At 39.2% G+C, this 14,913-nt stretch overlaps 1 protein-coding gene across 1 annotated transcript in view; it reads right to left on the reverse strand.

Moving 5' to 3' along the window:
* Positions 1–932: 932 nt before the first annotated feature.
* Positions 933–14,913, reverse strand: part of get4 (guided entry of tail-anchored proteins factor 4) — a 47,147-nt gene continuing 33,166 nt past the window's right edge. The window contains exons 6-9 of the mRNA XM_068056550.1: positions 13,130–13,270; positions 12,955–13,030; positions 6,280–6,352; positions 933–2,358 (exon numbers count right to left, since the gene is read on the reverse strand). Coding sequence (XP_067912651.1) covers positions 2,270–2,358; positions 6,280–6,352; positions 12,955–13,030; positions 13,130–13,270 — 379 coding nt within the window. The 3' untranslated portion in view covers positions 933–2,269. The remainder of the gene's footprint in view (positions 2,359–6,279; positions 6,353–12,954; positions 13,031–13,129; positions 13,271–14,913) is intronic.

A 14,913-nucleotide genomic window follows, 5' to 3' on the forward strand; every position in this document is an offset into this window, starting at 1 on the left:
GTTTAAAAGGCTGCAATTTAATCCCCTTCTCTCTTTAAGGCAATTTGTATTTTCCATTCAGGGCTTCAGACTACATTTTGCCCTTTGCTGAAAACTGCAGCATCCCTATCTGATCCTCAGTTGAACGGCAAATTGCAGTCACAGAACAAAGTATTGAATGTAATCCACCTCTGGTTAGAAATTACAACTCACCTCCAGCAAATCGATACCAAACCTTCTGAACAAGAAGCGCTGTGATGGTTTACTTTCCACTGTGTAAGCTGCTTCCTCTTCATGCAAATATTTTAGGACGACTAAGCAAAGAAGGACATATATGTCCTGCTCACCATGCGGTCAGAATCCTGTAATAATTATAAGCCAGTAAACATTTTCATTAAATGAGCAACATGCAATTTTCTCTATATTTGTCCACTTTTTTAACATTTGTAAATTGTATTTGGAAATAGTGTTTAGTGCCCTTGTAATTATGTTATTTATTTCGATTAGCTGTCTCTATAAATTTGCATAAAATGTTGTATGAGTGGGACTAATTAGATAGCTCTTTCAAAGAGCCAGCACAGCCATGATGGACTGAACAGCCTCTTTTTGTGCTGTATGACCATGTGCAATTCAAAGCTTACAATCAACAAATTGATCAAGCAGCCATTTTTCCATTAAGACCATGTTTGAAAACAGCATCTACATTTTCCAGTTTCACAGTTTAGAACAAATCTAGGTGTCACAACAGTGCTTGCATAGGACAGCCTTTTAATAAGGGGGAATGAATGCATCGTAAACAAACTACTTCTGTGGAAGCTGGCTAGATTGGACATGTATGCCTCTAATGTGTTAATTCCACACATCATAAATTTTAACAAGGCCTATTTTCTCCATGCACTTTGAAACAAATGATTTGTCAGATGGTGAATTTAAAATAAAAGCAAAGTACAATATTGGAAATATTACAGATTCTTATTTCATGTACAAGGTACCACAATGAGCACTGTGTTTTGCAAGGCAATATCCCATGTGAATCCTTAACTGTAGTTAAGAAAGAGCTTTATGTTAAAAAAAGTAAATATTTCACCTCAAAGCAAAGTTCTGACTTTGTATCAAACAAAGAGACCAATTGTTTTTACAATTGATACAAATGATAAATACAAGTATTAAGGAACAGTCCAACTTATGCATAAAAATATCACTGAAAGAGGGGAATCTATTTGAGTCCATTCCATTGTTTAAAAGGCTGCCATATAATCCCTTTAGATTTAACCTTTGTGAAGATTTCACAGGCTGTGAATTACAGACAGCACTTGGTGGAAAAACAATTAGATATGGTTACCAGATCGATAAAGCATAATGTATAATTACACTAAATTTTGTGTGCTACTGACTCCAATTTAATCAGGTCTTAGCATTGCCACATGACAAACCCAGTTCCTGATTATGGAGTCATTGTGCAATTTTTTTTTTAAAAACAAGTTCTAGCACTTGAAGTCTTAAAGCTTAAAAAGTACTTAAAGTTTCTGGCATGCAAACCTTTAACATGCAGAATCAGCCCCAAAGTATTTACAGTACAGCATCTGTATGCAATTTAATTAGAATATAATTTACCACCTCAAATAAAATCATGATGACAACAATCTTCTTTAATGTTGTTTATTGGTTCAGAAATAATTAAGCCCATTTTTGTGCATGATCCTTTGTAATCTGTGTGCAACAGCTACACCAATTGTGTAAGTTAAATCAAGTGCTGCTGATCACTACAGCTTTTCTGTTCCTATCGACAACTACTCTGACGTGTTAAACGAGAGCTAGTTTTAGCAATTCAGAGACGCCACGGCTCCTGTTGGCAGAATTTGCTATGTAATGAGCAACTTGTGCATGGTTTTACATCACACAGCCAAGCCCATCCATGTGTAGTGCCATGTGTACCAGTGTCCCAGCACAAAGCTGTAAAGTACTTAAATCTTATGTAAAATAATCTAGAAAGACAAAACTTATTACACCAGTCAACACACGGCCAATTGGAACCAGTTCTTTAAATCATGAAATATCTACTGAACATAAATAATACAGCATTTCCAATAGAGACAGCAATAGGAAACATCCTTTGCACATCCTTCAGTAGAAAGGGAAGAGAGCCCTTTGCAGATGCTCAGATGTGAAACTGTCACATAAAATGTCCCACGGTATAGCTGTTTCTATTTCTTGTATAAGCAGATCATTCTTTAGACACCTCAGTGAAATATTGTCTTTAGACCTTTACAACAGAAAGTTAATTTTCTTCTTAGTCAAGATCAATAGGATTGACTTCTGGTCCTTCCCCATCCACCTCATCTTCCTCCCCTGCACCCATCAGACTGTTCAAAAGGTTTCCTGCAAAGGGAATATAAAAACTATAAAAATTCAGTACTTTGCAGAGAAAATGTAGTTCATCTGATTTTTTTCTGTAATATTTGATAATGCCATTTCCCTTTGGATAATGTCCAAAACTTCAAATGCATATGGTGCAAACCATCAATTATATATTAACAGATGCATCTATAATCTACACTGCCTCCAATGCCAGAATATCCTCCAAGCATAGCCGTAGTAGTATCTTGTACAGATTAATGAGATCTGTGCTCTATCCAGCTGGCTACACCTCCCATGATTCAGTTAGCTTTTCTTACTGCTGCCAGTTTTGATGAGCAATCCATCAACGCTTCCAGATCCAGGGGGCACATGCCAACATATTACAGCAAGGATATTCTGGCATTGGAGACAGTGTAGACAGTAACTAAAGAACTGAAAGCTGACCTATGGCTCCGAGGAGAGTTTGCTAAGCCCAGGATTGTTTTATTCTGGAGAAGGCTCAGTGGAAATATTACTCAAGCATTCAAGATTTTTAACACAATAGTTAGTTAAACCATGATATGTTCAAGATCCCTCTCTAACATCTAAAAAGCTCAAGTCAAGAATGTGATTGAATAATAACAACTCTCAGTTACACAGCTCAAGTGGCTCAACACCATCCAGAACAAAGTAGTTTGCTTCATCGGTGTCCATGCCACTATAGTCAATTGTCCGTCCCCTCTATTACTGGTACACTGTGGCTGCAATGTGTGTGCTGTCTACAGGATACATTGCAGCAAGTCATCAAGGTTACTTCAACAGCACCTCTGTTCCCTGCACTCTCTCATCCAGAAAATGCTTTGGGAACACCATAATTTCCAAGTTTCCTCCAAGTCACACACCATCCTGACTTGGACATATAGCACTGTGCCTTCATCCTGGTGGGTCAATATACCCGACCTAACATGTCTGTAGAAGGACCATCACCATAAGGACAGCAGCGGTTCAAGAAAAAAGCCCAATACCTGCTCAGGTAACTAGGATAGGCAATAATCATGGGCTTTCCAACATCACCCACATCCAAACAACATAGAAAATATTCAAGACTAATTTTAAAAATTACTTGGAAAGGTGAGAAGACGCAGGTGTTACAGATTATTAAAATCCATCTATACTGATGGAATTATAGGCCCATCTATTTCCTAGCTACAAAATAACATTGAGCAATCGCAAACATAGGAACAGCGGTAGGCTATTCAGCCCCTCAAGCCTGTTCCACTGTTCAATTAGATCATGGCTGATCGAGACATCAACTCCATTTACCCGTCTTTGTTCCAGATCCCTTGATAACTTTAACTAACAAAAATCTTGCAATCTCTGATAGACAAATAGTAAGAGTTTCCATAGATATTTAAAAAAGAAACGAGGTAACAAAGTGCGCATTGGTTCTATAGAAAGTGAGTCTGGGAAATTAATGAGGAGAAATAAGGAGATAGCAGATGAATTGAACAGGTATTTTGCATCGGTCTTCACTATAGAGGATACAAGTAACATCCCAGAAATAGCTGTAAATCAGGAAATGGAAGGGACAGAGGAACTCAAGAAAATTACAATCACCAGGGAAGTGGTACTGAGCAAACTGTTGGAGCTGCGGGCTGACAAGTCCCTGGGTCCTGATGGACTTCACCCTAGAGTCTTAAAAGAAGTGGCAAGTGAGATAGTTGATACATTGGTTTTGATTTTCCAAAACTCCCTCGATTCGGGGAAGGTTCCATTAGATTGGAAAACTGTCAATGTAACTCCTTTATTCAAAAAATGAGGTAGATAGAAAGCAGGAAACTATAGGCCAGTTAGCTTAATATGTCATAGGAAAATGTTAGAAGCTATTGTTAAAGACATTACAGCAGAGCACTTAGAAAAATTCAAGGTAATCAGGCAGAGTCAACATGGTTTTGTTAAAGGGAAATCATGTTTAACCAATTAATTGGAGTTCTAAGAAGTAGTAACATGTGCTGTGGATAAAGGGGAACCCGGTGGATGTACTGTACTTAGATTTCCAGAAGGCATTTGATAAGGTGCCACATCAAAGGTTATTGCGGAAAATAAAAGCTCATGATGTAGGGGGTAACATTTTGGCATGGATAGAATATTGGCTAGCTGACAGGAAACAGAAAGTAGGCATATGTGGGTCATTTTCTGGTTGGCAAGATATAACGAGTGGTGTGCCACAGGGATCAGTGCCAGGGCCTCAACTTTTTACAATTTATATAAATGACACGAAGGTACAGTTGCTAAATTTGCTTAGGACACAAAGATAGGTAGGAAAGTAACTTGTGAAGAGGACATAAGGGGGTTACAAAAGGGATATAGATAGGTTAAGTGAGTGGGTAAAGATATGGAAAATGGAGTATAATGTGGGAAAATGTGGGAAATTGCCCATTTTGGCAGGAAGAATAAAAAAGCATATTATCTAAATGGTGAGAGATTGCAGAGCTTGGAGATGCACAGGGATATAGGTGTCCTAGTGCATGAATTGCAAAAGGTTAGTATGCAGGTACAACAGGTAATTAGGAAAGTTAATAGAATGTTATCATTTATTGTGAGGGGAATTGAATACAAGAATAGGGAGATTATGCGTTAGCTGTACAGGGCACTGGTGAGACCATATCTGGAGTACTGTGTACAGTACTGGTCTCCTTATTTAAGGAAGGATGTAAATGCATTGGAGGCAGTACAGAGAAGGTTTACTAGACCAATACCTGGAATGGGCAGGTTGTCTTATGAGGAAAGATTGGACTGGCTAGGCTTGTATCTGCTGGTGTTTAGAAGAGCGAGAGGCGACTTGATTGAAACATATAAGATTCTGAGGGGTGTTGACAGGGTGGATGTGGAAAGGATGTTTCCTCTTGTGGGAAAATCTAGAACTAGGGGTCACTGTTTAAAAATAAGGGGTCGCCCATTTAAGACAGAGATGAGGAAAAAAATATTTCTCTCAGAGGGTCGTGAGTCTTTGAAACACTCTTCCTCAAAAGGTGGTGGAAGCAGAGTCTTTGAATATTTTTAAGGCAGAAGTAGATAGATTCTTGATAAGCAAGGGGGTGAAAGGTTATTGGGGTGGGAATGTGGAGTTGAGGTTACAATCAGATCAACCATGATCTGATTGGCAGAGCAGGCTCGAGTGGCCAAGTGGCCTACTCCTGCTCCTAATTCGTATGTTCATATGTTTTGCCTTGAAAATTTCAATTGACCCAACATCCACAGCCTTTTGGGCTGAGACCTCCAGTACCCTTTGTGTGAAAAGATGCTCCCTGATTTAACTTCAAAATGGCCCAGCTCTAATTTTAACATTACATCGACTTGTTCCGGATTACCCACCAGAGAAAACTGTTTTTCTGTATCTACTCTATTGAATTACTTTATAACCGTAAAAATCTTGATCAGATCATCCCTCAACTTTCTAAACTCAAAGGAATACAAATCCAATTAGGTAGGAGTTGATAACTTGAAACCTTTATGACACTCAGCACACAGTGCCACAAGATGGCCGATATAAGAAACAAAAAATGTCACACTGGTGCAGTACTGAGGTTGAACTGAAAGAGACTGCTGGGGCAGAGTAGATGGGAGTTCAATTCCATCTAACTGTGCTACATCTGACCTGTTAGGGCTTGATGCTGACAGTACTTCCCTGAAATGCAAATGGATAATAATATCCTTCAGCCTTGATGAACACAAAATTCATTGACAAATATATGCAAAACCTTTTGTTGTTCCAACAGGTTCCAGTTCGCAGGCGCAATGACCCTAATTACAGGCATTCAGATTATGATTAGTTTCCTTAACTAACATCTCACTAAATGAGTTGCAGTTGCCCATATACATGTTGAATTCAGATGGATTAAACAGCACTTAAGGAAATTAATCACTTAATTTACAATCTAAATGGCTTAATGCTTAACATACCTAATAATCCCCCATATGAGGAAGTCTGTCTTGGTGCAACTCCAAAGAAGATCTGACCTATTCGGTCTAGATACTGGAATTAAAAATAGTACAAAATTAAAACTTTAAGACTTAATCTAATGAAGTGAAGGAATGAAAACAAAGATCATTAAGCAATCAGGAGCTACTCAGACAGATGAGATTCTTTTAAATGAACCTTTTCACACATTTATTTCTGTTATGCTATCCTGATGGTTATAGTTTAGTTTTGATTAACACAATATACAATGTATGTATATACAATCTGATTCTGTGTAAAGGGCTTCCTGCACATCAAGATGGACCTTTTGTCAATGCAAAACTGAAAACTATGCAAATGAATTTTAACCAGATTTTAACCTATAAAATTCTAACAGGACTTGACAAGGTAGATGCAGGAAGGATGTTCCCAATGGTGGGGGAGTCCAGAACCAGGGGTCATAGTCTAAGAATACGGGGTAAACCTTTCAGGACTGAGATGAGGAGAAATTTCTTCACCCGGAGAGTGGTGAGCCTGTGGAATTCGCTACCACAGGAAGCAGTTGAAGCCAAAACATTGAATGTTTTCAAGAAGGAGTTAGATATAGCTCTTGGGTCTAAAGGGATCAAAGGGTATGGGGGGAAAGCGGGAACAGGTTACTGAGTTGGATGATCACCCATGATCATAATGAATGGCAGAGCAGGCACGAAGGGCCGAATGGCCTACTCCTGCTCCTATCTTCTATGTTTCTATGGATTTAATGTGAACGTACTCTGCTTTGTTCTACTAGAAATAATTTTTAATAAACTAAAATGATCATAGGTACCCTAACGGAACAACAGAATTCATACAATATTATCTAGCAGGTTGAAATGACATGCCCATTTCAGCTGGTGTCACCGGCAGCTAATCGTCACTGGATTGTAGCCAAGCACGTCAACACGCCTGGTATAAAATTGAGTGTATACGGCTTTTGATTTATATACTTATATAATATTTATATATATGTAAGAATACAAAGGAAGTTGCATAATGCATTTCTCCAATGAAAGTACAGTGAAAGGCACATATCAGTTCGTTGAGGTTGTAAAATATCTTTTATTGTAATACAATTAATCAGTCTTCGGACCCCTTGAATGTTACAAAGTCTCCTAGCAGTTGAGCAATTCAAACATAATGCACAATCACACCTAAACATTTTCACATCCATCCTGTATCTCAATAATGCTTTTAATTTCTCTCCAGCAGTTTTACAAATTTTGTTATTTCACTTCTGCTTCTCTATGCTCCCCCCACACATTTTTCATAGCTCATTAGAAAACTCACAATGTAATTTGTCATTATCATGGCTTCACTTCAGTTATGTCGAAAATTCCATTTAACTGAAAAGTTGAGTGTGGTAAAATGATTTCACTATTACCATTTCTTAATCCATAATAAGACCCCATAAAATAAAGATCAAGTGATGTAGATTTATTTTCACAGAATTGTTACAGTGCAGAAGGATGCCATTCAGCCCATCGTGTCCGCACTGGCTCTCCTCAGTTCCATTCCCCTGCCTTCTCTCCATAACCCTGCACATTCTTCCTTTTCATATAACTGTCTAATTCCCTTTTGAATGCTTCAATTGAACCCGCCTCCAACAAACTCTCATGCAGAGCATTCCAGACCTTAACCACTCGCTGCGTGAAAAAGTTTTTCCTCATGTCACTTTTGCTTCTCTTACCAAATACTTTAAATCTGTGCCCTCTCCTCGATTCTTTCATGAGTGGGAACAGTTTTTTTTATTTTATTTAGAGATACAGCACTGAAACAGGCCCTTCAGCCCACCAAGTCTGTGCCGACCATCAACCATCCATTTATACTAATCCTACACTAATTCCATATTCCTACCACATCCCCACCTGTCCCGATATTTCCCTACCACCTACCTATACTAGGGGCAATTTATAATGGCCAATTTACCTACCAACCTGCAAGTCTTTTTGGCATGTGGGAGGAAACCGGAGCACCCGGAGGAAACCCACGCAGACACAGGGAGAACTTGCAAACTCCACACAGGCAGTACCCAGAATTGAACCCGGGTCGCTGGAACTGTGAGGCTGTGGTGCTAACCACTGCGCCGTTTCTCTCCATCTACTCTGTCCAGACCCCTCACGATTTTGAATACCTCTATCAAATCAGCTCTCAGCCTTCTCTTCTCCAAGGAAAACAGTTCTAACTTCTCCAATCTATCATAACTGAAATTCCTCATCCCTGGAACCATTCTCGTGAATCTTTTCTGTACTCTCTCCAATAACCTCACGTCTTTCCTGAAGTGTGGCACCCAGAATTGGATGCGATACTCCAGCTGAAGCCGAACTAGTGTCTTATACAATTTCAACATAACTTCCTTGCTCTTGTACTCTATGCCCCTATTAATAAAGCAACCTAAGGTTTTGATTGCCCCCTATTCTTTATTTATTCATATATCACCAAAAATCACCAGTTCTCAGCTTATCAACTTATATTTACAGAAGCTTAATCCATTAAAGGCAGCAAATGATAGAAAACAAATTAACTTAGGGAAAATGTCTTCTCCAGTTGCTGCAAATCAATAAAATATAGTTTAAAGTAGTTATCTCATCAGTGATCTTTCCTATCAATTAGACAATTATAGGGGAAGATTCCCTCTTCGAGGGATGCCTGTGAACATTTTAAAAATGCACAGGAAATCTTTCTAACGGCATTCCAAAAATTACAGCATTAGCAAAATGACAATCCTAGGGCAATAATTTCAACATAACAGGGGGTTCTATCAGTTTTATGATGAAAATTCCCATAAGCAGAAAATTCACATTGCTATGCACTAGTTGTGTTAAAGCTTACTTACCACCTTACAGTCCTCATTCAAATGGAGTGACTCCTCCATACTCAAATGGGCATTTGCTTTCCTTTGTAGCCTGAAATGTGTGAATGGGAGAAAAAGGAAATAAGGGCTTCCTAATCCTCTTCATTGCGCTTTTTCCCCATTGATATTGTGACCCAACTTTCAATTTTACCAGCTCTAAGAATTCAAATAGCTTGTAGCAAGAGATGGGTGGAATTGTCTGTGTACATAGATTCATAGAACACTGGAGGTTATTCAGCCCATCGTGCCTATGACAGCTTTTTGAAACAGCTATCCACTCTCACTCCCCTGCTCTTTCCCCATGGCCCTGCAAATGTTTCCTTTTCAAGTGTAAATCCGTTTTGAAAGTTGCTGCTGAATCTACCTCCACCGCGTTCCAGACCATAACAACTCACTGTGTAAAAAATGTTTGTGAAGTCCTTTACATTGCAGGGTAAGAAACCATAGAAAATTGGAGAAGCAGTAGGCCATTCAGCCCTTCGGGCCTGCTCCGCCATTCAAAAAAGACCATGGCTGATTGTCTAATTCAGTACCCTGTTCCTGCTTTTTCTCCATATCCTTTTGGCATTAAGAAATACATCTATCTCCTTCTTGAATATATTTAATGACTTGGCCTCCACTGCCTTATGCAGCAGAGAATTCCACAGGTTCACCACCCTCTGAGTCAAGACAATTCTCCTCATCTCGGTTCTAAATAGCATACCCCGTATCCTGGGACTGTGACCCCTGGTTCTGGACTCCCCAGCCATCAGGAACATCCTCCCTGCATCTAGCCTGTCTAGTCCTGTTAGAATTTTATAGCTTTCTATGAAATCCCCTCTCATTCTTCTAAACTCGAGTGAATATAGGCTTAGTCGACCCAATCTCTCCTCATACGTCAATCGACTTTCTTCACTTGTTTCTCAGATCACCAAACAGAAATAGGTAACTCTTACTGAAAGTAGATCCGCCACAAAACAGTAAGGTGGAATGGGGAAGAGCAAAAGCAAATAAACTCTGTATCTGGTGCTGGATGAATATTGTCCTATAATTAGTGGAGACAGCAAAATTAAGAGGAATTAGGCCCAATCACAGAAGCAATCTGCTCTTTGGTCTTTAGCTATGCCTTATGAAATGCAGCTAACAGACTTAGTTGGAAATAGGGCCATTTTTCTGCCCCATGCCACAGACAGGTACAGCACAACTCTTCAGGCTTGCACCTTAAGGCGCTGGCATAGTGGTAATGTCACTGGACTAGTAATCCAGAGGCCCAGGCTAATGCCCGGAGGATGTGGGTTTGAATCATACCACGGAAGATGGTGAAATTTGAAGTCAATTCATAAATCCGGAATTAGAAGTTAGTCTAATGGTGACCATGAAACCATTGTTGACTGTTGTAAAATCCTATCTGGTTCACCAATGCCCTTTAGGGAAGGAAATCTGCTTTCCTCACCCGGTCTGGCCCACAGACCCACAGTAATGTGGCTGACTCTTAAATGTCCTCTGAAATGGCCTAGCAAATCACTCAGTTCAAGGGCAATCAGGGATGGGCAATAAATGCTCACAACCCATGAATGAATAAAGAAACCTCAGACCCCATACCCGCGTGCCCACCATACCCCTTGGACATTCCAGGACACTGTAAAGGGGTCTCTGTCCCATCCCCTTTTTTTTCTGATCTTTGAACTCCTGGAAACAGACACCACTCACAGCCAAAGGTTGGCCCATGTGCCCCTCTGTTGATCAGTCACCTATTATGTTATGATTGCAATGCATTCTGAAAAATGGCATTAATATCAATGAAAATCTCTTTGGGAAGTGGGAGCGATGAGAGTTAAAAAGGATGTGTAAAAGCAGCTGACCTTGAGATTCCAAAACAGAAATTCAAGGGCACTATTATTCACTATGCACAGTGTGTTTTAGAAAGAAATCTTGCACTGCACTATCTTAGTTTGGAAATTCTAAAAGTCTGATGCATTTCTGAATAGAGATAGGATGGAGGAATACTGTAAGAAGGTGGGTAGGTAGAGTATCTCTCTGATAAAGAGATGGAGCCTTATCCATCATTAAAAGCCTGTGACCAGTGGTGTACCGCAGGGATCGGTGCTGGGACCCTTGCTGTTTGTAGTGTACATTAATGATTTAGACATGAATATAGGAGGTATGATCAATAAGTTCGCAGATGACATGAAAATTGGTGGTGTCGTAAACAGTGAGGAGGAAAGCCTTAGATTACAGGACGACATAGATGGGCTGGTAAGATGGGCAGAGCAGTGGCAAATGGAATTTAATCCTGAGAAGTGTGAGGTGATGCAATTTGGGAGGACTAACCAGGTAAGGGAATATACAATGGATGGTAGGACCCTAGGAAGTACAGAGAGTCAGAGGGACGTTGATGTACTTGTCCATAGATCACTGAAGGCAGCAGCACAGGTTGATAGGGTGGTTGGGAAGGCATATGAAATACTTGCCTTTATTAGCTGAGGTACAGAATATAAGAGCAGGGAGGTTCAGATGGAGCTGTATAAAACGTTAGTTAGGCCACAGCTGGAGTACTGTGTACAGTTCTGGGCGCCACACTATAGGAAGGATGTGATTGCACTGGAGAGGGTGCAGAGGAGATTCACCAGGGTGTTGCCTAGGCTGGAGTATTTTAGCTATGAAGAGAGACTGGATAGGCTAGGGCTGTTTTCCTTAGAGCAGAGAAGGCTGAGGGGAGACCTGATTGAGGTATGCAAAATTATGAGGGGCATAGATAGGGTAGATAGAAAGAAACTTTTCCCTTAGCGGAGGTGTCAATAACCAGGGGGCATAGATTTAAGGTAAGGGGCAGGAGGTTTAGAGGGGATTTGAGGAAAAACTTTTTCGCCCAGAGGGTGGTTGGAATCTGGAACACACTGCCCGAAGGGGTGGTAGAGGCAGGAACCCTCAACATTTAAGAAGTATTTAGATGAGCACTTGAAACGCCATAGCATACAAGGCTACGGGCCAAGTGCTGGAAAATGGGATTAAAATAAATAGGCTTGATGGCCGGCGCGAGCACGGTGGGCTGAAGGGCCTGTTTCTGTGCTGTATAACTCTATGATTCTAAAAATTCTCAGGTTCTTAACTGAAGCAAAAATTGTGAACCATGAAATAAACTGCTGGAGGGCTGAAAAAAAGATTATATTGTACACAGTCATGATCTCACTATATCAAGGAAAAGCTAAGAGTATGAGGAGGATCAGGGATGCCTGATTTTCTCTTTTCTCTTCAGGCATACCACAGGAGGCGAATTTCCATTTGTGAGGGGATGAGTCCTGAGAAGGAGATAAGAACATCTGTTCCAACAGCACACAAGCTACATGGTTATCTGCATCTTAGTACCTGCGAACAAGCAATTGGTTCAAAAACTGGCCTTGAATTTGTTGGGGTACTCAGCAACCACACCTTATATGGTGAAAATAATGGTAAATTCTTCCTTTTTTGGTGCAGTACATTCCACAGACTGGCATTAATCAGTGGTGTTGGGATGGTGAAGGGGAGTGGAAATATATTTTTTATAAATCTCTGAAACCGATAATTTAATTGACTATGCATCAAACCAATCTCTCATTTTTCTTAAACTCAAGACATTTTCTGAAGTGACTACTTATGGTATGGTTGATAGACATGCAGGCACGAGCACATATAGAGTGTTTTAAATAGCTTAAGTTTTTTTTTTATTTTGCTTCCCATTCACATCCAGATATTTCCTACAAAACAATTTAAAACCTATATCTTGGTTCCACCCAACTTAAACAAATGCAGCAGGGGAATTGTAACTCACCTCAATGTACATTGGATCTCTCTTTAAAGATGGCTGATACTGTTCACATAACACTGTAAAAACGGTTAGTTTACCCCTTCAATGAAAAAAAAGTACAATAATAACATTGAACAAGTTTTAACTTTTTTTTTTAATAAAAAGTACCAATAACTTTTTTTTAATATAAAAAACCTACCCCTCAACAGCAAGTAATAAGAACCAAATAAAGTTTAACAAAGGCTGTATAAATGGAGGTCCCTTTTCTATAGAGGGATGCTTCTCTGTATAAGTTGTGAAGACCAGTGATGCAGTGTTTTTATTTTTTAAGCAAAGAAATCTGTAAAAAAAAAAGAACCATATTCAGAAATGGCATTTCTACTCATCTGTAATAAGAATCTGTACGAACAACTTTGTAACAAATGTAAAGGAAATCATAAATGTGCAACACAAAGACTCTTTCACTATAGTTTGAATGAACATACAGCATATCACATTCATACAGCATCAGCTGTGGCTCAGTTGGTAGCATTCTCGTCTGAGTCAGCAGGTCGTGGGTTCAAGCCTGATACTAGGACTTGAGCACAAAAATCAAGACTGACACTCCAGTGCAGTACTGAGGGAGTGCTGGACTGTTGGAAGTGCTGTTTTTCAGATGAGACATTAAACCAAGGCTCCATCTGCCCCTTCAGGTGGACGTAAAAGAGCAGGAGTTCTCCCTGGTGCCCTGGCCAATACTTATCCTTCAATCAACATCACAAAAACAGATTACCTTTCCCTTTGGGATGTCCTGAGGTTGTGAAAGGTTCTGCATAAATACAACTCTTTCCTTTTTTTAAAATAATTGATTCAATTACTTACAACACAAGTTGAGAGATCGCTTAATTCTTTAATGGCCAGAAAAGAATTTCAACTCAACTTAACAACGTAAAGATCAATATTTTGTTTGTTTAGGCATATATATGAATGTGTAAATTTTTTTTTTCATAATTTAAAAACATTCTACATTCCAAAGTCATAAAATATCACCACTACAAACAACAGCTGGACAACCACTCTGAAAAAAACATTACCAGTTAAATTTACTACTCTGGAATCAAGTAAATCAGACCTATTACATAGCATATTACATAGGTTTATGTATGAACGTGAAACTGGCTAGAGGAGGAGGGGTCAACATCCATATTTGCATTTGAAAGTGACAAGTAAATATCTAGAATCCACATCATTTAATTTTCCTGGCAACAGTCTTAGGTCTCAGTAGTGCTCTTCCACTGAATTGCATCACATGTTGAATAGGAGGAGTATGGCCAAGATTCAATGTATAACATGGTCAGTATACCAATCTAATAACAAATGAAATACATCAGGAATGCTGAAATGATACAGCAGCCCTTTGTCAACACTGTACGGAACACACCACAACTTTGTGACTCAGTCTATGAGAAAAGGAACATCACTGGGAGTAACTTCCTCTTCAAAATTTCAGACCGGATGGGCCAAATGGCCTCTTTCTGTGCTGTACGATCCCATGATTTTCCTCTATTATTGTAGGCTTTTTATATGGTTCTCAAAATAAGTAACAGAGGATTATTAACTTCATTCATTTGAAAATGGCATTTAAAAAGCTTTCCTCCATTTCCTCTGTTCCTCTCTTGAACATGCCAACTCTCACTGGAATATGTTGAAAGGGCAAAATTGAATCAAATTACTCCTTTGATCTGAGGACTTTGATTTAAAACACACACAGAGCACTTTTTGTAAAAGTTCAGTGTACTTTATTGCTATGTTGTTTTATTAACTGTGCAGGTGAAAGCCCTAGTAAAACTACAAACAGCAGTGCCATGGTTACCGGCCTTTTCTAAATATTTTTTCAAAAATGTAAGATATATTTAAACAAAGCAGCCTTAAGTGGAGAATTTCAAATGGAGTATGACAAGAAAATAAATATATATTCAAAAATGTCATTAAATGGCTTTTAGT

This window comes from Heterodontus francisci, chromosome 24 (genome assembly GCF_036365525.1).
Source record: "Heterodontus francisci isolate sHetFra1 chromosome 24, sHetFra1.hap1, whole genome shotgun sequence".
NCBI lineage: Eukaryota > Metazoa > Chordata > Chondrichthyes > Heterodontiformes > Heterodontidae > Heterodontus > Heterodontus francisci.